This window comes from Hippocampus comes, unplaced genomic scaffold, assembly GCF_001891065.2.
Source record: "Hippocampus comes isolate QL1 unplaced genomic scaffold, H_comes_QL1_v1.1 scaffold518, whole genome shotgun sequence".
Classification (NCBI taxonomy): Eukaryota; Metazoa; Chordata; class Actinopteri; order Syngnathiformes; family Syngnathidae; genus Hippocampus; species Hippocampus comes.
This window is the reverse complement of record NW_017804833.1, coordinates 187,969-213,074: the sequence shown is the minus strand read 5'-3', so window position 1 is coordinate 213,074 and position 25,106 is coordinate 187,969. Positions and strand designations below refer to the sequence as shown.

Sequence of the window (25,106 nt, the reverse complement as noted above, 5' to 3'; positions counted from 1 at the left end):
GGGAACGGCGCTGTGGTTCAAATCCCCACTTTGGGCCTCGGCGCGTGGGCGTGACCGAGGCTCGCGCACAGCGGCCCTTTGTCAAGTGTTAAAAGTTCATTTTTGAGACGCGCAACTTTTCAAAATAAAATGCGGCCAGATATAATGACACCTTTCCTTGGCGTTTCATGTTGTCATTGCAAGAACGCGCCGCAGCACGGCGCGTCGTCGAGCGGGGCCACACGCATCGGCTTCTGGCGGTGGACTCAAACCTCACGCCGGTTTTAGAAAAAGACAAATGCGGCAGCGGGCTGCGCCCGACGGCTGCCGTGACGAAGCCAAGCGACGGTGAAGGGCGCCCCTTGCGCAAAAGGTCCGTGGCTCCTCCCCTCCCTTTCTCGGCTTCATTCAAAACACACACGAGTAACCGATGTGATTGTTTGGAGTCGCTCTCGTAGCGGTCTAGACAACAAGCCACCGGAACAAAATAGCGGGCGGTAACGCTGGACGTGATTTTTTTTTTTTTTTTTAGGCTGGGGCACAAAGGAAGCCTTGTTGCCATTTTTCTCTCTCGGGCGAATGAATATGTCCGAGGGCGCGGCTAATAGTCATGTTTTCCTCCAACCGGCCTCTCGGGTGATTCCAGTGATGACGTCATCGCACTTCTGGGGGAAACGGTTTGCAACACCCCAAGAAAGTCAGATGATGCTCAAGTATTTTCCATCTGAATCCTTGCCAGGAGGCGGCGTAAGGATCTGCAATTGTGCTCAAGAGCTCCCCATAGTGGACGGAAAATAAACTGCAGTGTGCGCCAGTGAGGCCCACTGCAACTGTGGCTTGTTCTGGAAAGGTGAGCCTTGTGCCTGTGGGCGGCTCGCTATTTGCCTTCCACGGCTCCTTGGTGAGAGTTTTCACCAAAATGGCCGCTTTGGCCTCATGCAAACTGCAAGAGCCACATTACAAGAAATACAAATGATCATTCCCTCCAATAACATGTAGCGCGTCATCAAACTCCATTTAAAAGATGAACCTTGAAAATAGATGGCTGACAGATCAAAAATGGATTCAGCAAAAACGCCACCAGAGGCTCTGCGTCGCCAGACGGGCGAAAACGCGCTTCTTGAAGACAACAGTGCTACTTTCTAATTTCGAGAGGGCGTTGGTGCCATCTTGTGAAAGAGCACGCACAAAAACAAGGATGAATGATGATGGATGAGTTCCCAAAATCAACACATAAATAAATAGCTGGGTTCCCAAATCGGGATTATTCCATGCATCCATAAATTGGGAGGTAAAACAAACGACGTCAAAAGGCCAACAGAAGAATCGGGCTTGTTTTTTTTTTTTTTTTTTTTATTCTGTGTTTTATGAACGACGAACACAGCACAAATGGCAACTTAACAGCGACAATAAATTGTCAGCGCTGCCAGAGTGGGACTGATTCCATGCGCTGTTTGGATAAGATTTGTCCATAAAAAGTCAAAGGAATAAGCAGAGGCAAAATTCCGAGCGTAATGTCAACATTCCCAACATTTTCTTGTTTATAAGACACCCATGCCGAAATCCGTCCGCAGGCAAATCGTTTGTCCGAGCGCGCGCAGAAGAAGGCCTTGGCAAGTGCGTCCAGAGCGAGAGCAACAAACACGCAGCCGCTCCCCTCTCATGCGTCCGCAGCGCTCCCGCCGCCGTGCGCGGCCCACAAATGTCAGCGCAGCGCGTTGCGAGCGCGTGCGCGAGTCGGGTTCCCATCCCCTTCGGTTCAACTTTGGAATCCCTCGGGGCCCTCCCACAAAGACAAGCGCAGAGCGCAGCCTTCTTCTCTGTGGGAAAAACTTGAGTGTGGCAAGCTCAACGTGCGACCCCAAAATAACTTTGGGTGTTTTTGCTGCCTCCAATGGACTCGGTCGGCCGTCCCTCTTCTGCGACCGAAAAGCCCGATGGGAGTCGCCAAGGGAATTTGACGACAAACCCTCAAGGAAATGTGCGCATGTAAACTCTGTCAACTCACTAACCGTCAATTCCCGCCCCCAGTGTCCGTCTTGTATGGCAGCGGTCTCCAACCGCCGGTCGGCGGCCCGTTGGCCACTGGGCCGCACAGCGACGGAACAAGATCTTTTTTTTTTGCTATTTGGACAAGACAAGCTCCGACCCCTGCGGTATCTCCACAGCGACATGGAGGAGGAAGTCGGTTGCGCCGCGGCATGTCGTCAAAATCAAGACAGACTTTGCGCAGCCCGCCCACGTAAACATTTGCGGTTTCGTCGCCAAAAACCAGCCGGCAGCCACCGGATCAAAGCAGCAATCAATCGTGTCGCATTTGCGAGTCGCAACGATGCCAGTCTATGCAAAACTTTGAACGTCTTCATGCCTAACGCATCTCTGCCTTTCAATGGTTTGGCTTGTTTTGTTTTGGTTTGTTGTCCTTGAATAGCATGTTCGTGCGTCATTAGCATCAGCATCTTTGCGTGAAACGTAAGACACGTTGGGAAACGTTCCTTGGGAGCAAAGGAAAGTGCAGAGGGCGGAGTGCGCGTGCGCGCGTGTGTGTGCGCGCGTGAACGTGTTGTTGTTGTAGAGGGCTATATTTGCTCGGGTTTGTCAAGCATCCAAAAGCTTTCAAATGCAAAACATGCAAGAAAGAGGTTGAGCGGCCAGCCCGTATCCCCCGCCGCACACGGCGGCCGATGACCAAAAAAGGCAAAGTGGCCGGGGTGTTTGGACTTGCCTTCAAATGCGCTTCATACTCGCACTCCATCCCGCTTCCATAGTGAGCTGAAAACATGTCATCGGCGTACGGCGCATTCCCGGAATGCACTCGACTCGCCGCGCTTTGACAGCACCCAAAGTTGCGAGCTCCAAAAAGGTGGCTTCGCCTGGTGTTGGCAAAAGCTTTCGATGTGTGCCTTGAGAGGAGAAGATTGCTTGCGTCGCGGCTCGGCCACTCGAGGAAATTTGAAGAATTCAACTTTCGGCGATAGTTTTGCTAGGATAGTACGCCAAGTTGAACATTTTCTCCAACAGCGCTACTTGTCGCTGCACTCTGAGGTGAAAATGTTTTGTTTTGTTGTTTTTTTTTAGTCCTTTAGTACAGATATTCACATTTGGTAGCAACCACCCACACAAATTCTCCATATTGACATTTTTTTTTTTTTTTTTTTTTTTTTGTGGCTCTACTCATGCAGACAGGCCTGCCAAATTTCAATGCGGTCAAGTCAAACTGGCTTTGCAAGACGGATTTATAAAGCGCCGTTGAAAGTTTGTCGACAAAATGGCGTTGGTCTTGGCAAAGAGCGCCGCACATGGACACGTTGGACCTTGAAATGGCCGCTTCAAAAGCAAAACGGCTGACTTGATGTGCCTTCTGCACCACGGCTTCTTGAGCCTTTTTTTTTTTTTAATCTGTCTGAGCACTCGGGTGTTAGGCCTGCCAAACTTCCTGCCGCTCAGTCAAACAATTCTCAGTGGCTCGACTACTGGGAAAGGAGTCAAAGTAGGTATTCGTCAGAACACTCAATCATTTGGAGAGAGGACAAACGGACAAACGGACGCCCATCAGGGGCGCCGATCCGAATCACTGTTATTTTTCAACCCAAAATGTTGCCCACTGGAGGGCACAGCCGTGACCACCCGCCACTTCGACGACACGCCGCGAGTGGCCGCGACTCCGTTTGACAGCCGACAAGTTTCAGGGACAAAGTTTGCCCGCTTCGTCTCCAATGCTGTGCCGCCTTTGCGCTTCTCATCAATCCAACGCGTCCCGTATAAACATCTCAAGGCTGCTGAATACGCAATGTTCGTTCCAAAGAGGTCGGTCGGATGGAACCCTTTTCGGATTTTTTTTTGTTTGTTTTTTTTCATGCAGTGCCACAACTCCAACAAGTTGGTGCGCCCTTTCTGATGAGTCTGTTGAGGTCGTCAGTATTTCGAAACGGCCTGTCCAATGAAAAGTGATGAAAACGTCGTTCCTTCCTACCGTTGCGATCGCAATCCTTTTGGTTCGGAAATTTGAAACACCCACGAGCTTGTCGAGCCACGAAGAAGCTGATCAAACGGCAGACAATGTGCAAGGGGAAAGACAAACCGGGGCCCATTTCGGCGCAAAGGATAGCTGACTTGAAACAAAACTTCACTTACCAGCTCATAGTTGCTCACCGGAACACAAGACGAAGACACCTAAAACAAGAAGAGGAGTTGGTCAGAAAAACAACTTTTGTCGACATCTGCACTTTCTCAGTCAACAAAGCAGCGGCGCCGGCTCGCGGCTCTGCGGCCCCAAATAGTTGCCGCGGGCCGGATGGCGCCTCCAGCGGCGAGGGGGCGTCCGCCTGACAATATCCACCCACTCAAAACCATTGAAGAGCAGTTTTGAGAAACAGCGACAACAACGACAAAAAAGCTATTGCAGCCTCTTTTTAAAATAAACCGCCTGAATGGTGAAATGACAATGTTTCAAAGTTGTCCTCACCGCAGCGTGATTACAGGGCGAGGGAACGTTCCGAACAACACCACGACAAGGGCCCGCTTGATATCTTTTCCGCTGAATCCGCCATCCGTCCATCCTTCCCTTCGCTGCCGAGACGCAGCGATGAAAAAAAAAAAGGAAGCAAAGGATGATCCGACGAGCGTGCTTCGACACGATGGCGCACGCGCGACTCTCGGGACCGACGGACAGGAAGAGTGTGGCGATAATGGCCTCCGGCGGGAGACGCGAGCCAGGACCATCAAGACAAATAGCGAGCGATGTTTCCTGTCTGGAAACATCTTGTCCCCGTTTTTTTTTTTTTTTTCTGTCATGGAGATTGAAATCCAAGCCAGCCATCCAATTTGCGGTAGATTGTCCGCTGGGGCTAATATAGCTCAGCAAAACCAATCAATCGAACATCGATTTGGCAGGTCGCGACTCAGCCGCCGACATTGACGGAAAAACTCGGAGAAATGAAAAAGGATGGACGCGGGTCATCTGTAGACTCGATACGATCGCGATTTTTGGGGTGGCTCGTGATGTATGGCTTCAACGTCCCTCCTTGGCACCCGTTGCTACTTTCCTAATCCCTCGGGGCTTTGAACACACGGGGCTGACCCGAAAGGATCTTTTGTGTCATATGTGTGCGATGGAACCAAATGATTGCGATGAACAAAAACACTTGCGGGCACGGTGGAAAAACTAAATCCGAAGCACTAAGAGCATCCTGAACCCCCCCCCAAAACTCAAAGTCACAACAAAACACACCACTGGCCCAGACAAAACAAGGTGACGGCAAGAGAAACAAAAAAACCTGGAGAGTACCGCAAGAGTCCGACCCCGAGTGATCGGCGTGGCGGTCCTTTTATCAGAAAACAACCAATGGCGTGATGACCAACAGGTGCGACGCTGGAGGAGAAGCCGTCCAACGCCACCAGTTGCTCACCAACGCAACAGAACCACGACAGTCAACTGGCGGCAGTGGCAGTGGCGCTCGGCCTCCAAGTGGCCGTCAAACTCCTTGACGCGTTGGCACCGCTCCGTGTTTCCACCTGACGAGCCGAGAATGCCAGTCCCACGTTTGCATCGCGAGCATCCAACCAGTCCGGATGGAACCGCGACTCGAGAGTTTGCCGAATCGAGCCCCATCCGGGAGCGGGTCGCCAAAACAGATTGTGTCCGAAGTTCGCGGCATCGAAATTTGATGACGGTGTTGAGGACTCGCCGTGAAAAACGAGGTGGTGCGAGGGACCTTTCATCGCTTCCACGACTGGGCGAGAGTTGCCCTGACCGCAGATTCTGCGATCGGCGTGAAATTGATTGGACACGTCTATCAAAGGAGTCTCAAAGTCCCACAGCCCAAATGAAAGTGGAAGTCGGCCATTTGGGTTTGAAGCACCCACTTGAGGCGACGTACTTATTTCGAGGACGTGCCATGAAAAAAGAAAAAAAAAAGGGAATTTCTCCTTTCGGTCCAAACAATGCAAAATGCGTGCATGCGACGTCACTTGCGAAAAGCGACACAGAGTCTTTGTGTGCGCTTTGCGGTGCGTGGGAAGGAGGCCCCGCTCCAAGCGCGTGTTGATGCTATCGAGAGTATTCAAATGACTGTAATATAATCAAGGAGAATTGTCTTGCTGCATTCCGTGCGTGCTTGTGTTAACGACATTAACCCGGGGGCCCGTTTCCTGCAAGCAAAGGTCCGGGTCCGGCGTCTCGGGCTCGTCCTTTGTGACGCCGCTCCCTCTCGGCTAAGACCGCACTCCGCACTCGCTCGCATTGCCTCGCTGCCCGTCGGCCTCAATAAGTCACTGGCGACGTCGTGCGTTTCGCGTCTTAGCTCGCGCGCAAACAAAAACTGTCAAATGTCTGCTTCCCCCCCAAAAAAGGCCAACAATTCAGTCCCGCATGTCGGCTTTCCCAACGCAACGTGCGGAGCTGCCAACTTTCCTCCGTCGTCTTCTTCTTCTTCTTCTGCTGGCAAAAACATGCAAAGCGCGCTTTGATGCTCATCCAGGTCCACTGAATATGGCGCAAGGCTATTCGGCGTGCAAATTCAATCGGTGAAGCGTAAGCGGTAACAGGAGGCCGGCTGTAGCCGCCGTGGCCGAGCGTGCCAGACTGCAGGTTCGAGCGGGGGCGCCGTCGAGGAGAAAAGGAATCCGGGCTTCTTCACTCCTGATTGATCGCAGTGTGAGGAGCGTTCTCTTTTCTCGCTGAAAGCTCGAGTAGGCCGGACGGAGCGGCGGCGGCGCTGAAGACGAGGCCAAGCAGTGGGCTCGTCCTGTCCGAGTGCTGCCGATTGAGGGTTCGCGGATGAAGAAGCTGAAAGAAGGACTCGAGACAGCGCGGCGTATGGCCTCCCAAATTATTTTCTGTCGATGTCTTCGTGTTTTGGGGGCGAAACTCCTGAATAACAGCCACTGGAAAAGCCTTGCTCATACTCCCGAAATAATTCAACTTGGGAAATGTCCAGAGGGAAGGTGCGGTTGGGGCGTAACCAACATGAAGAGCGTTCAGTGAGAGAAAATTAAATTGCGACGCTCCGTAACCGGTCAGATCACGACACTCATTGGTCGCCGTGGACGTTTAGATTCGTCAAATGGAATGCGACAGTTGACTGCCGCCCGCTATGCTCGCCGAGAACGTTTTCCAACAGGTGCGAGAGGTTAGCGGTGAACTTCGAGCTTCTCCAAACTCTCATGACGAATGGAGGCCAGTAGATGGCAGCCTTGCATCACTTTGGATTGGGAGAAGGCAGTGAATCGGGCTGTCATGTCAATTACGAGGGAGAGAAACGTCAATGCCCGCAGGCACTTTTGAGGGCACCACGCTCATCTCGAGCCACGCGCGGCGCAGATCTTTGTTATACGGCTCGAAAACAAATGAGGGTTTGGCCATCCAAAAGCCCTTCCTCAGCCGTGCTTTATCGTTGTCACAAAAAGAGACAAATCGGTGTCAAAGCCCGCTTTTCTTTGACGTTTTTTTCTTTCCACGATTCTACTTTTTGGGTCAGAAACCGGTGTTGTCGGAGAGAGCGGCCAACGTTCTACCGCTGAAGAATAGCGAATGGAAAAAGCGCCATGTTTTAGTTTTTTTTGTTTCTGCTGGTGAAAGAATTGAGGTAATGCGCTCTCTCTTTTGATCGGTTTGGTGCTCTCGCAGGAAACCAACGATGCGGTTTTGGTAACTCAAGCCAGATGGCATTTTATTTCTCCCGAGAAGTTGCGCTTGAGGAGGATTCTCCGCACCGGCGATGAAATCCGGGACATTGTGAGGAGGGCACGTGACAAAGTGCGCGTGTGCCACTCGCTCGCCCCTTTGTGAGCAAAGGGGAAAGGCTTACGTTTGTCTCTTTTTGTTCCAGAGTCAGCGGCGGTCACGTTCTCTTTCTGCCCAACTCTTTCAACCGGCGCTGCCTCGGCGGCGAGCTTTCGCTGCCTGGAAGCCAGCCAAGTGGCCAAGGACGGACGGGGGCGGATCTGCAGAAGGCCGCCCGCCACCAATCAGGCTTTGGCACTTGGTGAAAGAGACGATTTGGAGTTGGTTAGCGCTCTTCTCCCAAAAACATTCCAGGTTTCAACTCGATGAAACGCCCCCATCCGACCGAGACGCGTTTACAAGCTTGCTAAGCAATACAAAGAGTGACCGTCTGAGCTCACCCAGTGGAAATTTCACCCTTTCCGGGCCTCATTAGAAAATGAAGAAGCCCTTTAAACATCTTCCGTTTTGCATCCTTGGGCCAGTAAAAACATTTTTCCATGTGATGTCATCGGGCAGCTGCTCGTGAGCCGAAAGGAACGTGCGGACGGAGCGAGCGGGACGGGAAAGAAGGACGTGGGAAATGAAGACATGTCAGCGGGGGCCGCGGTGGGGCGGCATCAACGGACTACCTTTGAGTCGGCGGGGAGGAGACGCTTTTCCGACGACGCCCTCGACGTCCGAATGCCAATCAGACCCAACTCACGCGAACCACCGATGTGCCGCGGGGATTCAAAAGGCTGCCCGTGTTGCAGGAAAAAAAAAAAAAATCCAACTACGGTAAAGTTCGAACATTTCTAGCAACAAATATATATTGGGTGCCAGTAGGCAAAGCGCAGAAAAAGCTCAATTCTTTCAACTTTGGCGACCGGACGAAACCAGCAGCTTTTCGGGGTCAGTGTTGCCACTGCTGCCGCTGCTGCTGAAAAAAGTGCAAGCAAACGGAGAGAGTTTTGGCCGTTTTTACAAGGGACTCCTAAAATACGCAACACCTTTTCACCAGGATGCTCACGAGTTTTCTGACATGTTAAAGCATCAGAAGGACCACAATAAACATTGACTTGCAAGACAATGCATCTCACACACACACACACACACACACATACACATGCACAGCCACCCCCACATTTGTCCACTTTGATGTCAATCAAAGTGTCGTGAATTTCTGCGGCTTCCTGACATCCTGCACGGAGCCGAGCATCTTTTGGAAAAAGGCGCGTCTCGATTTTAGGACAAGCTGAGGCGAGCCTGCGCTCCTGTCACAGCCCGTTTGAATTGTGGACTTTGCAATGATGACACGTTTGGGGAGCCCGAACGTTCAGACGAGCACCGGCGAAGGCGCTCTGTCGCAATCTGTTGTTGTTCGACGACTTCCTGAACCGAAATCCGAGAGGCTCCGTGACCGCTTGCAAACCATCACTTGCACGCGCGCGCATACAAGATAGAAGAGCCGGGCTGAAATTTGCCCAAAAGGACAGAGAGACAAGCCACAAAAATTCCAGGAGAACGTTTTTATGGCCCGATGAGACGAAGATGAACGCGAGGTGGTGGAAAAGATCTGCTCGTGATCCCAGACCCATCGAAGCTGATGGGTGAAACTTTGCCAAACTATGACATCGTGCCTTCGACGCAAAATCCACTCGCAACAGCGACCCGTTTGAAGAAAAATGAAGCCAAAAAGCGGGGCGAGCCTTCCGAGACGAATGCCGAGGCCGTCTCGTCCAATCACGGAGGGAGCTCCAAAGAGAATCCTTGAATCCAAATGGACTCAGAATCTGCTGGCCGGAATCGGCAGCAATCGAGATTTGCAACTGAAAGGTGGAGAGCATCATCATTGACCCTCAACATTGGGAATCGAGTGAAGAGACCTCGACACTTGAGCCGGTCAAACATGAACGAAGTGACGTGACTTCAGGTCAGTTATGCGTTTCATTTGATCGACAGTACGGAGACTAGCGCTTCAAATCTCATCACTCCAACGCAGTCGACGTCGTGACTGAGCCAAAACTGCTTCTCAAAAGCAGCGCCGATCTCAAATCCAAGGCGACGCAGTGGCGCCACCTGCTGAGATCTCTTTGTCATTACGGCGGTTCAGACCCTCTTAATGTATATACGTACGTAGAATATAGACGTACGTACGTGGCGGCAAAGGGTTGGCTTCCGCTTGCCCATTCGAAACATCGATGGCAGTCATAATTTCAGCCGAATTTCTTATGCAGACTTGCAGACTGAATTCTGTGCTGACAGTATTCATTTCCGCAAAAAAAAAATATCAACGTGAAATGACAGTGCTCCCCGAGGTTGAAAATGTAAAATGTAAATTAACGACAAGAGGACATTCGAGTGGAAACGTGCACGCAGGCAACAATGGTTCTGCGGCGTTGGAGACGACTTGAGGTACCAAGGAAATATGCTGACTTTCGAATCACCTGAGGGAGACGCCGCTCATGCCAATCAAGGAGACCACACACACACACACACACACACACACACACACACACACACACACACACACACACACACACACACGCTCATGTACCCTGCGGATGCGTCGCGTCAATGCGCCTCAAGTCCACGCATGGGCATCGGACACCAAACACAAAGTCGGGAAAATGGCCCGATGGATTTGCCGCGTAATTGCGCGCGCCCACGTGACTGCGATTCCAAACCAACTGAGGCTTGACGCGCCGGCCGAAAGAAACGGGAGAAAAATTCCTGCCGTTCTATCGGGCAACTAACTGATCATGCCGCTTGGAGCCAAAGCAACGTCCGGCATTTTCGTTCTTTCCAATGAAGCGCCGCAAAGTAGAAATTCCACAGAGGCGGCGGTTTTTCCCTCCATTTCGGGCAAATTGGCTCGACTCACCTGAAACAATGCGGTGGCCATCCTCTCTTGTCCCGCCAATCACTTGAGGTGCGATGCTTCTTCTTTCCCCCCCACCCCCACCCCCACCCCCCCTTCTTAGTGCTGCATGTTCTCGCTCTGGTGAGGCTAAATCCGCTCAGTGTTACCTTGGTGCAGCGCACAGATGTTTGAGTGAAGGGGGAGTGTGTGTGTGTGTCAGAAAAGAGAGGGAGAGTGTGTGTATGAGTGTGTATGAGTGTGTGTGTGTGTGTGCGTGTGTGTCGAAGCTCCAGGCTAATAGGTCTGGCTCTCGTCTCCCTCTCACTCCTCCTCCTTCTTCCCACTCGAAAAGAAGAAGAAAAATGTCCGAGAGGTCTCGATGAGAGCGCAAAAAGTCCGTCCGGAGGCGAATCCTAACATCCCGCAACTGGAAACATCGCAGTGCAGCACGCCGCGCTGGAGAAGAGAGGCAAATGTCTGGCGCTCGAGGTTACAGCTTTTTTTTTTTTTTTTCCCCCCTCCACCTCAGTGTGTGTTTGCTGCTTGGGCTTTTCCCCTCCCCTCTTGTTCGAGACGTACAAGTCATGAGAAACAGAGAGAGAGAGAGAGAGAGAGAGAGAGAGAGAGTCGAGGGAAAAAATAGATTCAAACTGAATTTCCCATGGTGGGACTTGGACTTGGGAAAGAGGGAGAGGGGGAAAACGTCCATTCTTATCAACATCTCAAGTTACAGGTTAAATATAAGACCCCCCCCCCCAAAGGTCCTTCAAGAAAAAAAGAAAAAGCTTCTTTCCCTGACTTTCTCTTTCTCCAACACACGCATGGACATGCACGCGCCCATCGACTTGACGATCCAAATCAAAAAGCAGCGGCAGCAGCACGGCGAGTATCTTTCACAGTCGCCCTCCGACACATCACGTCACCTTTTCGCCTTTACGTCACGGCCTTCGCAGGAACAGCCCTTCCGCCGCGACGGACGGCAAAATAACTCATTGCACCTGTTGAAACCCTTGAAACTCCTGCATCCGGTTTTGTCAGCCATTATGGTCGAAAATGGTCCGATGTGGTCGCGTGCTGGGCGCAAATAGAGGACGGAATATGGGGGAAAAAAAAACTCATGTTTTACCTTCGCCTTGTACCCCCGGCCCCCCCTTCAGTGTTAGCGTAGCATCTCGTTCCAAGAACTCAGCCAGGGCAAAAAAAAAAAAAAAAAACAACGCTGGTATGGGTCCAGACTTTTCTAAACTTTGAAATCAGCTCCGGTGGAAGGGGATAGCGCGTTGAAAACATCATGATCAAGGTCGCGCGCTCTGAATAGCCGGCAAAGTCGGCGATTTGATTAAAACACAGCAGGCAGCACTTGGTGGATGTCAAAATAACTTTTGCGGTGGTTAAATGGCTCCGTTTTCCGGCCACTTTGCCGTCCGTCGCGCCGCACGCCGCCGCTAAGAGTCGAGGGACTCACACGTCAATGACTTGGATTGTTTTGTCGCTTTGGCAGAAGAAAGCGAGCCCTCGTTATTCGTGGAGCTTCGCTGGCAGACAACAGCGGAGTCGCAGCCAAATATTTATTGTCTTCTTCGTATCTCGAGTAGCGCCCGTCCACGCATCCTTCACAACAGCAACTGGGCCGTTCAACGAAGTGTCCGGTGGTGACAACCATTCAAGAAAACGGAAAACATCGACAAAAGGCTCTGCCAGTTTTCTTTTTTCTTGTGCGGTGGCAATGCACGAGCAGACACTTGCGTAACTGACGTCAGCATTTTGTGTCATGGCAGTTGGGCGGCCCGGGGAAGTTCGGAGGCCCGGCTGGCCCGGTAAGCGTGGCGCCGCGACGTGTAATGAAAGGAGCGCCCCCCGTGGCCATTCGAAGCACGGCGGCTCCGCCGGCGAGGCGTCCTCTTGAATCTGGTGTTCACCAGATGCCGAGGCGGCAAAGTGTTGCTTCATTGGCTGTTAACGCCGAGGGCCAGGAAGGAAGCGAGGGGCTGCCGGAGAGGAAAGTCGGCGAGCGTGCCTTTTCTGGGCCAAAAACAACATGCTTGTTTATGGCAGATAAGCCTTTTATGTGGGGGCCGGCCCCAAGTGGGAGGCGGGGGGGAAAGTCCCCTCGCGCTTGTTTCATATGGGGGGGCCGCTCACTGCGTGGCCCCCATTCGGAACCCTCCCGTCTCCCGTGAAGCCTGAGAAAGCAGGAGAAAAGACGACCATGCCCAGTGAAGAGCCTCATCTTCGCGGGCCACGTCGAGCCAATCCATTCGCCGAAAAAGTCACGTATTCCGCCAAAGCCCCCCTGGCAAACGTGCGCGTCATTGGTGTCAAGGAAGTCAATGCGTCTTATGGAGTTGACGAGGAGAAAAGGAGGTCTAGGGTGAGGTCCACTTTCACAAGTCTGACTCAGGCTTTCCCAAGCTACAGCAGAAGCAGATGACGGGCCCCTTCGCCAACAGCCACGCCAGATGTGACGCTGACGTTTGTCCGGGACCTGAACATGGACATGGAACACGAAATGGATTTTCGAATGGCTACTCCTTCTGGGACTAAGCTGTCCACCAGTGAGAGGAGGGCCCAAAACACGTCGCTCTCCAAGTCCCTCCATGACGGCCAACGTAAAAATACAGTCACGTAGTAGGCCCAAGTGTTTGTCAGCAAGACCGTGGTTTAATTGCCAAAAAGGATGACCGTACGGATTCTTCTAAGGCGCTGCGACATGAGGCACAATCTGAACCTCAAATAAGGGGCGGGGGGGGGGGGTCACTATAAAAAACAAATTAAAAAAAACAAAGTTCTGAACCGAATAAAAAGACCCCCGTTTTTTGTTGGTTTTTTTTTGCCAAAGTTCAGATTGTACAGCGAAGTCAAACGCAAAGCAACAGTAACCCCCGTGAAATGACTTTTGGCAGCGAAAGGACGTCCCTGCCTCGTGGCCTGCGCTCGCCTCATCTTTGCCACTTGTCTCCTCCACCCTGTTGGCCGGCGTTGACATTCTTCCCGCAAGTCCTGATCACTCCATCGCGCTGGCGCGTGGGTGTTCCTGTTTGTTTTCTCGAGCGTATCCACGCAGCGCGTCACTAGGACATGACCGCGGGCCCCTCGCGCAGGCCACTCGCTCCACCGCCGGCGCGAGGACACGAGCTGGGCGGCGGTGGGCTCGTACTTTCTTTTGGGATTTTTTTTGGGATGGCCGGGGGGGGTGATTAAAAGCTGTGCCGATGGGTACGTACACGTGGGCCGCACGGCAAATGAGCGTGGCGAGCCAGAAGGCCAACCTCCAAGCATGAATGCACGTACGTTCTCTCGGTCGTTCCCGTGATTGTCCCAACTTGCAAGGAAAGCAACGCGGCAAATAAGCAGCTGAAAGTATTTTTGGAAAAGTGTATCAAGGAGCATTCATGAAATGAAAAGTGATTATTTTGACTATTTTTGCAATGACCACTTCACCCCATCCCCAAGTTATCCTCACATTAATAAAAAAAACAAAAAAAAAAAACAACTATGTTCTACCCCTCATTGCCGTCCGAATTAAAAAGCAGACAATTTTCGAGGAGGAAAGTAGAAACAAAACTCCGATTTGTTTGAAGAACTGGAATGTCATGAGTTTGAGGTCCATGAAAAAGTCCATGTTGACAAGAATAAACCGGTATTTTGTTCCGATGAAAAGTCTTCATCTTCCGTGAATCAAGCCGTATTTTTTCCAAGATGAAGATGTGAGAATCAAACGACTGAAGGAAGTCAGATTGGAACAAGTCCATTTGCAAAAACGCCTTCTGTCTGCCCTCAATGACGTCCTTCCAGTTGGCGTCTTCATCGCCACGTCAAACTTTGGCGACATGCCCAAAGCGTTTTTCACATCCACTTGCAAATAAACACGTGCGTGTTACCAACATTTTCACACGCGCGGTGCCAAGTGACTCACGCCTGCGTTACAGCACATCCAATACAGTGAAAAAAAAACAACAACATTGTAACGTGTCTCGGGAAAACTCCCAAAGAGAGGAAATCCATGCATATTTTATGGCCATCAGAAGAGCACTGAAGATGTTTTTTTTTTACCCCCCCCAAATTGCCCAGCAAGCCAGGATGCATTTGCCAATGAGCCTAGTTAGCATGTAAGGTCAGCAAATGACAGCCAAGAATGTCCCCCCCCCCCCCCCCACTCACGATAGCGATCAGGAGGAAGGCCATCAGAGCCCCTCCCTTGCTTGTCATCTCTCAACCTTGTTAGCAAATTGTTTCCTGTCGAGGCCGTGACATGTTCCTCGGAAATGTTTGCAAAAGGAAATGCCGCTGTGATTTTTGGGGATGGAATGTTTCACTTTTGTATACAGAGCCGCTCAAAGTACGCCCCCAGCCTCGGCGCTCTGCTAACGGCAACAACAGGCCTGGGCAAATGTTTTGGACCCGTTCCAAAAACGGGCTGCGTGGCACTCGCGTTTCATGGCGAATCCTTTCAAATTAGTGTCGCCATCTGTCCGAATATCACAATCTAGTGCTTCATGAAGCTTCGTTTTCCTCCCGATACGTTCGTGAGTGTGCGGCTCTTACCTTTGCTTCGCATTTCTTGTGGCAAGGAATTCGGCAAACTGGGGGAGAAAGAGAGAGTGAGAAAGAGAGAGAAAAAGGATAGATTAAGCCCACGTTATTCATAGCCAGCCACAAATGAAAAGACAAACAAACAAATCGTGTGTCATTTTTGTTCTAATCGTCAGTATGCCTGGACAAAAGGATGCGTGAAAAAACAGAAAACCCTCTCGAAAACCCTAAGATGGTGCCCTTTGTGGCACCATCTTAAATCTCCTCATCATTTTGCTTGAGGAGCTTTGCTGAAACTATGCTGGACTATCAACCAACGAAAAGCGGCGGGGCGGGCTGCCAAAGGAGTCCTCGTGGAAAACAATCATCAACCGTGCGAATGTGTTATTTGGAGACCGCGTGAGTTAAGGGAAAGCTCTCAAACGCCGTCCAAGCCATCGCGCGTTCCTCTTGGACGTCAAAAGCGAAATTTGCAGGCGCGCTCACTGGAAGGGGGTCCTACAAACGAGGGTCGGCAGAGAAGGACCCGGGCGAGCGCCTCGTAAATTGTCAGTTCCCTTTGCGAAGGATACCGAGAGCGAAAACACGACGCCGCGTGCTGTCCAAATAAAGGAGGAGGCTGTATGCTTGGATTGGAAAAGCATCGGCCCTTATGTCATGAGTTCTGCTTCTTCCTGTCTCGAGGCACATTTTTCGATGGCGCGGTCATGGCGTGCGCTATCGGCTGTCATTACTTGCTCTGCTCTGTATCTACAATGAGCTCCTGGCTGCATGGCGGACGGCCGGCGTCGCTCAGGCTCGCTGGACTTAGCAGCCAGCAAATATCCATCCATCCATTTTCCGATCCGCTTTATCCTCACAAGGGTCGCGGGGCGTGCCGGAGCCTATCCCAGCCGTCTTCGGGCAGTCGGCGGGGGACGCCCTGAACCGGTTGCCAGCCCATTGCAGGGCACACACAGACGAACAACCGTACACGTTCACGCTCACACCGAGGGACAATTTGGAGTGTTCAATCAGCCTGTCATGCATGTTTTTGAAATGTGGGAGGAAACCAGAGTACCCGGAGAAAACCCACGCAGGCACAGGGGAGAACATACAAACTCCACACAGGAAAGCCGCAGCCGTGATCGAACCCCGATCAAACCCCGAAGAAGTCAAGTATCCTCTTTGCACATGCCATGACCAGGATTCGAACCAGGATTGCGGCAGTCACAACGCAAGGTATTAAATACGATAAAAAAAAGTGCATGCATGACAAAACAAAGCTCCTTTTGACATCATTTGACGGACAACGGTCAAGACCCGATCCCACGGAATTTCATTTTGAAAATCGATTCATTTCACTGTTGCGAGTATTTGAATTATTGCCAGCTGTTCCTCTTTCAAAATGGGAAAAAAGGGCTCCAAAATGTCTTGAAGGTGAAGTGACTTTGCAGCATGCTCATTTTATTTTTGGACAGAGCTAATCATCTATTCTTGCCGCTTATGGCTTTCCCAAAGAAAACGGACGCAACTGAAACTCTTTCGAGGTTCTTTTCCAAAAGTCCCTCAAGCTGCCACTGGAGGGAGCCTCGTTGTACAGTCGCAAGTCGCAACACACCAGAGGGATCTGCGATCGGCGCTGCGGGGAAGAGCCGGCCATTTTGCAAAGACACGATAAACAGACGACGTGATTTCTGAGGTATGCGCCAATTTGAGAACGTGTCAGAACAATCGCACGTGTCGACCGCTGTGAGGAATGCATCAACGCAAGAGCGGAACGGCTTCCCCTCATTTACGCACTTGTTTTGAAGGGCAACGCGTGGAAATTGGAAGAGGTGTCTTTCAGTGGTCAACCGCGTTTGACTCTTTGCCTGGGGTGTGCCCAACAAAGATCTACTTTTCAAGCAAGCGACCTCCCGCGATCGCCCCGTTACCGCCACGGCCCCGAAAATGAACAAAAGTGACAAAAATGAAGTCGGCGCCAGAGTTTGTGAGTTAGTAAAAAGGAAATGACTGGCCACCTCCGTCGCGCAGGCACGGGACGCAATTTTGCAGCGTCTCAAGTGCAAGCACGCCACGAACATCGCTCACGTGTGCCATTTGAAAATGTCATCAAACGAGCGTGCTTTCATTCTTGACTCTTGGGCGACTTTGACAAAAGAATGTCACAGACAGCTGGGAACTCTTACATTGCGCAAAAGACGACGTCTCCTGTAAACCAATCCTCAGTTTCAGACCGACAGCTACAAGTTGGAAAATGGGTCAATGTGTGCCCCAGCATGGGGAGGGTAAAAGAAATGCAATGACATCATCCGACATTTGGTTCCTATTTCGGCCCTCGAGAGACATTGTTCTACTGGCGTGAACTCGGGGTGGTTAAAAGTCATTTGGACTTGTTAATTACAGGCCATCAAAAGTAGGCGACGGCGGGAAATCCAAGCAAAAAAAAAAAAAAAAGAAAAAAAAAAAACCAGCCGCGTTTCTAAGGTCTTCACATCATGGCACAGATTGCGCAAGAGCCAAAGAGCAAAGCGCCGACGTTGCTTGCGGAAGAAAAAGCACACTTGCAGGGGCTTTTGTTCAAATGCTCTTCATTTTGCAACCATTGACTAATCAGTCACTTATTTGTATTTTCCATCCCTCGGTTCAAACACAGGACATTTATGATATATTAGTTTCGTTTGCTGCCACCATTTAGCACGGGATTTTTTTATTTTCTTCTCCTTACAAATAAGAGCAAAAAAAAAAAAAAAAAAACATCGAATTGAGCATAGCGACGGCTCATTTTTGAAACATGAGCGCAGTCGCTTGTAAGCCACGGCATCGCCGCGCGTAATCAAGGCTGATGAATGTCGGCATGTTTCCACGGCGAAGCGTTACCCGCCGCACGCTTTCGTCCGGCCTGCGTTGATGCGTTGCGACTTTCATCGCGTCCCCAAAAATAGCGCGAAGATGGACACCGCTGAAAAGTATGCGAGATAAGTGGCAGGGAAAGCGCCTGGGTCACTCAAGTCCCCGCCGAAGATCTGAATTGCCCCGCCCGCCACCGGCACACAAATGGCAAAGATGGCGGTATTGGACTATTCCAATCTTGCCGGTTGCCCCGAGTATTGCGCAGTGTAAACAACAACAAGATGGCACAGCGTAGTTGACAGAAATAGTCAGAAACAGGACGAGAGGAGCGTGTACGACACGAGCGCTTGGTGCATGACTTTGGAGTTGAGCACAAAGTGTGCGAGGAGGGAAAATATGATGGATGGAGAGTTGGGCCGTTTCCTTCCGCTGGTCCTTCAACAACGAGCGTGCAGTCCCACAGGGCTGGGCCGAACCCCTCCCCGTACATACAACACTGAACACAATCGGAGGGCAGGGCTGGAGCGTTTCCTCTCCCTTCACTCTCACTCCCCCCCCCCCAACCCCACCCAACCCTCTTACGTCCTTTTTCTCAGCTGTACCGACACGTGAGCGCCAACCCATGTACGCAGGCCACGTGCGCGCCCTTACCGACACGCTACTTGTGTACACCGTTTCACAAGCCTCCAAAATGGATTCCAACAATCCGAAATGAAGATGCAAGCCATCGGTTGGACACTTTGTGTTGTCGACTGAGCAGATTTTTGCGCAAAAAGCAGAGAGCGCTCCATGGTGCGAAGAGAAGCAGTTTGCCACGTCGTGGGCAATTGTTGGAAAAAGAGGCTCCAAGCTATTTGTTGCCACTCCCAGCTGAAGTTTACTCTCACGTCAGGCTCACACTCACGGCGCAACGTCAGAACAAACGAGACTTGCATCGATGTTGCGAAAAGCGAAAAACAAATGACTGCAGCTGACTGATGTACATGTAGCACACTGCCCCTGGTGGCCAAGAAGCACACAGCGGAGGGCACAATGTATTATTACAGCAGTGGTTCGTGAAGTTTTTACACCAAGTAACAGTTAAATTTTTTTTTTTTTTTTTAAATGCGCTCGCCCTTCAACGATCACCACAATGTCCAACTTTAACAGATAGTAACGGAGCAAGTAATGGTGATCAAAAATGAGGCAGAGGATTTATTCCTAAAAATATTCTTCATACTTTTGTACGTCGTGAACATGATGCAGAGTTTTAAGGACAACAAGGCTCTTGAAAATAGGGGGAAAAAAAATGCAAAAAGTTGGGCCGGCTACCTCTGGAGAAATGTTTACATTTTGACTTGTGACTTATTTTGCGCACTCTTCGCACTACGATGCAAATTGCTGCTTGCCCGACCGTCTCCCCCGACTTCTGGATTTTGGCCTGTTTTACTGCCAACACGATATATGCGTCCGCACATATGCCGTAATGTTATGGCTTGGCGTCGGCCGGCTGCGTCTCGCTTGCTTAAATCCGGAAATGGATTTTTCGTCTGTGTGAAAGCTTCCCCGCATTTGATGGGCTATAATTTGCAACCTCGATACATCGTGCGGCTTCATATTTTCACACGCCGCAAAACCCAGCGGCCAAGACGCGGCATTCACAAAATCTCGTGTCAGAACTCCGGATCATGATGATCTCGTCTCAGTTTACTCACTATTTATTTGACTCATTGTAAAATGCTGGTTGGTTTAGGACAGGTGAAAACAAAAAAGGACTCTTCCGTCGCATAGATGGCAACCGGTGGCGACACAGGTTAGTTGTACGCTCTGCCAGCTAGCGGAAGAATATGATCAGATGATAAGCATTCCCGGCGCAATCAAGAGAAATTGGATCATTTTCTATTGCACCTCTGAAGACCTCTCGCAACGTTCTCATCATGCTCCTGCATCAATTTGACCCGCGTCGTGTGGGATTATCCAAATGCGTCCCGAAATGAAATGAATCATAACATTGAGTGTGATTTGAAACATAGCCCGAGACATACTCAATCGCTTCATTTCACCCCTGACGGTTGGCCGTGCACTCCAGCGAGCCAACTATTTGAACACAACCGTCCATTTTCCTTTGAACTCGGTTGCATACCGTATGTCTCGAAAGACGTTTTAAGGCATATGATTGATGGCCTTGAGTCATACGAGGGCTTCATCATTCTGCCGCCCATCCCGCAGCTGCAAAAATCCTTGTGGGGGGGAAAAAGCTCCACCTTTGGCCAGCTGATGCGCTCGTCATGGGATGTTCTTCAAAGTGTTTAACAGCTGCTACAGTCGAACGCGATCGGCATGCAGAGAAGGGCGGCGGGCTGCAGGCCTCGTGACCGACCAAGTGACTCCAGCGCCCTCTTGTGGATGGCATCCCAACTACAGTATGTACGTGTGTGCGTGCGTGTGTGTGTGTGTGTGTGTGTGTGTGTGTGTGTGTGTGTGTGTGTGTGTGTGTGTGTGTGTGTGTGTGTGTGTGTGTGTGTGTGTACCATACAAGGTTTGCCAGCAGTTAAAATGATGGCGGATCACTTAGAGGCACGAGCATGTTTGGTGTTCCCTCGCAACAAGACAAGACTGCTGAATGACTCCATCTCTGACGTTGACATCTTTGCATTTGATCTTTGTCAAGTCAAATAGTTGGCTAAAGCTATTTCATTGCATCTCTGTTGCAACACACACACACACACACGTACCTAAGAAAGTGTCTCAGCAGTGGAAATGGTTGTACTGATGTCATATGGCCAAGAGATGGCGTGCTCGCCCTCACATTACGCATCAGGATTCACAAAGTGCGAATGAGCCACTGCACATATTTGACATGAGAAAAATCTCAGGGCAACAAAACCGTCCCTTGACTCTCCTGAAAAAAATGTACTCACAGTTTGAATGTGTGAAACGTTTCGTTTATTGCCCTGATACTGTTTTATGAATGGAAACATTGGATGAGAAATGTGTTCCTCTTCCCACCCAATTTCCCCGCTGTGAGAACCGCCCCCCGTGTCGCCCCAACACCCCATCAAAACAAGCTACAAATATTTTTGAAACTTTTGAACGGTATCAGTGTGTGAGTGTGTGTTTGTGTCTCAGTGAGACCAACATATATACCAGCTGTATGAGCTCAACCATTTCCACTCCTGGGACACTTTATGAAGTACGCCTGTGAACAAAAGAGATGCAATGCAATAGCTTTAGCCAACTATTTGACTTGACAAAGATCAAATGCAAAGATGTCAACGTCAGAGATGGAGTCATTCAGCAGTCTTGTCTTGTTGCTATGGAACACCAAAAATGCTCGTGCCTCAATGTGATCTGCCATCCTTTTAACTGCTGGCAAACCATGTATGATACACACACACACACACACACACACTCCTGCAGTGTGCTTTTCATCCAGCCCGTACACAAACTGAGCCCGCTGCTGCACCTCTGTCAATGAAAATAAAAGTCACTTCCTGCCCCGGAGGCCCCCGCTCTCCCAAAATACCCCATAACACAGTTCCTTGTTTTGTAAGAACGCCGCTGACCTGCGTCAACACGCCTATTGTGAGAGTAACCCACACCTTGTATCCTGGCAACCCACGGCTGGGAGGAAGTCCAAAGGCTTGCGTCATGGGGAGAACATGTGACTGGATAGTGTTGGTAAACAAGAGCGGCAGAGGGGAGCTATCAACGGGCCCAGTACGAAGGATGTCCCGAAAACAGGTTTCTTTTATATATATGTTTTATAGATAGATAGATAGATAGATAGATAGATAGATAGATAGATAGATAGATAGATAGATAGATACATAGATAGATAGATAGATAGATAGATAGATAGATAGATAGATAGATAGATAGATAGATAGATAGATAGATAGATAGATACATAGATAGATAGATAGATAGATATGGCAACCAGTTCAGGGTGCCTGAAGACAGCTGGGATAGGTTCGGGCACGCCCACGACCCTTGCGAGGAGAAGCTGATTAGAAATTCCTTTTCAATCCTGTTTTTTAGGCCTACTAAAAGTCAAGGCTCTCGGTCCATTCTCTGGTGTTCAAGCGCGGGCATGATTGTATATTGTGAAATGATAAGTTCAGTTCCTCCTGGGTCAGACACGTCTGCTTCACATTTCTGACTTTCAGCATATTTGTGAGTTTTCGAAGAAAAATTGTGACATGAAAACACGGAAACAATCCCACTGAGCGGGAATCGCTCTCAATGGTCCAGCTCGTACCATCGCGGGCCAGGTCACCAACATGTTCCCACTTTTGCAGCCAAACCAAACAAGGCCACGTTTCCGCCAGGCCTCCAGCAGCGTTATCGGACTGAAAACAGACATTTCCACCGTCGTGCCATTTTGCCAAGCACCTCATATCTTTTTCACTTTTCATCTCTCTTTGTCAGGCTCCAGCACACCCCGCGACCCTTGTGAGGCTAAGCGGATATGGATGGATGGAAGTCTCTTAGTCTGGCTGACATTATTCTTTCTTTCGTTAACTGTCTGGCCAAACCACTTTCATCTGACAGGATATCATTATTGGGGAAACATTGACTCAGGAACCAGCTACGGTTACATGTTCCTGCATCGGTATCAAGGGGATACGAGTTGAAGCCAACACTTTTGTTTTTAGTGTCGGGAGGCAGGGGGATTGAAACAGTCAAAAACAGTTGGATGCTTTATCTCCACAACCGACTACGACGCGGCTCTCGGTTTTCCACGTTTTCTGCAATCGTCATCAGACACGATCCTATAGTTCAAAAAAAGATTGGGAGTTCACTTTATAGGGTTGTCACATGATCGCAAATTAGGCCGATTCTGAATCCAAACATTGTTTTCTTTTTCTCCCTGCCAAACGCCTGAAGACACTTGCATAAAATAACTCGTGCTGTTATGCTATGAGGCTAATTTCGGGTTCGAGCTCAGGTGACTGACCTCTGCAGACGAGTCCGTCGTGGACGATGATGAGTTTGCAAACGCTGCAGGTCTTGGACTTCTTGAAAGTCTTCTCGCGGAAAGTGTGAGAATGCACGGCTTCCAATTCCTCGGGCTGCAAAGCGCAAAACATAAACAAACAGGTGGCCGGTCAGTGCCGAAATGTTTACGCTTCATCGGGTCCAGCATGTTGTTTTGGACAGATGTTTATGCAGCACGTTCGCATCATGGGAAGATGTCGCCAACAAATGGAATACCCGCTACAGGCATGAATCGACTTTGCCCGCAAGCCAGCTCTCCTCCACAGCATGACATAAATGCTTCAACGCCATCGGTAATGAGTGTCGGAATTTCCATGTTTTTAAGGCCCGCCGCACACCGAGCGACGTGGCTCAGAGTGACCAACGCAAAAGGCAGACGGGGGGCAACTGTCTGCTTCCTTTGGGCTCTTTTGAAGAACCGCGAGGCGTGTATGCCTTTTCCCGCTGAGGACTGACCAAAGAGAAAGCTGACGTCGTTTCTGTGGTCTATTTGTTCAGCTGCTCCCCACGTTGCCTCCACACTTTGGCTCATTAGACCTCCTGTTATGTTGCGGGTCAAACTGAGCCGCTCGAAAGATTAAATATCCAAAATATTGTTCTTAGAAGGAGAAATAGCTCCAGCTCTTGTTTTCCCATGAATGCTGTGTATTTTTCATCTCATTGTCACCGAAGAGAGTTTAAGTATCTTGGGAGGGCAGGAAGGGAGCGGGAGATCAACAGGCGGATCCGCGCAGAGTCGGTTGTGATGCGGACTTTGTATCGGTCTGACGTGGCGAAGACCCCGGATAAGCGCTAGAGAACGGATGGATGGATGGATGTCGGCAAAGAGGATGACTGCACTTTCAGCAAGTGTGAATGCTTGTCCGTGCCCGGCGCCTGACTTTCAATGCTCAATGAAAGACCGAGGAGTCGTGTTTGAGTCCCAACAAAAGAGGCAATCTGCTTGCATTGAATTTCTAACGTCTGCAGATGTATACACGGATTGAAGCGAACGCATCCATGTGGCTTTCGTTAACTAACAAGATGGACGAGGCTCCGAGTATAATGTTACCATGGCGGCATATTGGAGAGCCTCACACGGGGGAACACCAAAGCTACAGGGACCGCATGGCCCTTCCCGGACAAACAAACTGCACAACTTGTGTTATCTCGAGGTTCTTGACAACACTGAACCTTCCACAAGCCAAACACAAAAGCGTGCGGCGGTTTCTTCGAGCTCACGGGCCTCAAGCTTCCAGGCTGAGGTCGGAGTGGATGCTCTTGACAAAAGATGGAAGCAACGCGATGACGTTCCAAGCGCCGGCGTGGCTCAAGCCGTGTGTGACAGCTCGCTTGGTTGCATTTGAGTGGCGCATGGCAACAGCGCTCCAGCCAAGCCTTCATTCATTCTTCCCTGCTGGCCACCAGGACTTAACGTGATTAGCTTAATCGAGTTTGGCTGTAAGAGCAGCCGTGCATGCGCTGGAAGCGCCCGCCTTGCTTTTCTACCCAGCGCTGGAGGTCTTGGCCTGGCACGGCCAGCAAAAAACGTCTCAGTTCCGCAGGAAGCCGCAGCACGACTGCGTTAGTTGTTCATCGCAGAGGATAAAGGAAATATCGTTTTGAAGGTCTGTTAGCAATAAGCTAAACGGTCATTATCAAGGCAAAGTTGGTGGTTGTTCGTGTGAATTTTAGCTTGACAGTCAAATTCAACTGAAGGAGCCAAAAATTCATCTTTTTTTTTTTCTTTTTAACTGACGCTTGTTGGGTCATTCGATGAGTTGCATTCAGGCACCCCTGTACTTTTGTTCATCTATCTATGCCATTGGCGTAGAGTGAGCCAGAAAACGTCTACCAAACTCAAATTCTTTTGAGTCTATTTATCGGCCTCCTTGACATCGCCGAGACCTTATTCAGTCAGTCGCACAGCGGGTATGCCCAGCAAGGGGGAGACGAGGGGGGCGCGGGGGGGGCGGTAGGGGCAGGGTGTGGCACTTGGCCAAGGTACACATTGGTCATCCTCCTAAATGTGGAGGGCAAAGGGGTTCAGATGGCCTCTTTGCAATGCAGCCTCAGACGTTTAACCTGAAACTACGGCGCTGGCCAATCGAGCGCCACGTTTCCTTTTGTGAGCCCATAATTGTTTCCGACCATTCGCAATGCAGCTGGCACTGGAGGAGTTTGTTTATTGTTATTTGGTGGGGGTTGCCGGCGAGTCGCTTGTGTGTATGT

At 50.4% G+C, this 25,106-nt stretch overlaps 1 protein-coding gene across 1 annotated transcript in view; it reads right to left on the bottom strand.

The window, feature by feature from the left end:
- Positions 1 to 3,658: 3,658 nt before the first annotated feature.
- LOC109515488 (uncharacterized) overlaps positions 3,659 to 25,106 on the bottom strand; it is a 37,359-nt gene continuing 15,911 nt past the window's right edge. The window contains exons 3-5 of the mRNA XM_019869313.1: positions 22,855 to 22,969; positions 15,093 to 15,130; positions 3,659 to 4,152 (exon numbers count right to left, since the gene is read on the bottom strand). Of these exons, the coding sequence (XP_019724872.1) occupies positions 3,949 to 4,152; positions 15,093 to 15,130; positions 22,855 to 22,969 (357 nt within the window). The 3' untranslated portion in view covers positions 3,659 to 3,948. The remainder of the gene's footprint in view (positions 4,153 to 15,092; positions 15,131 to 22,854; positions 22,970 to 25,106) is intronic.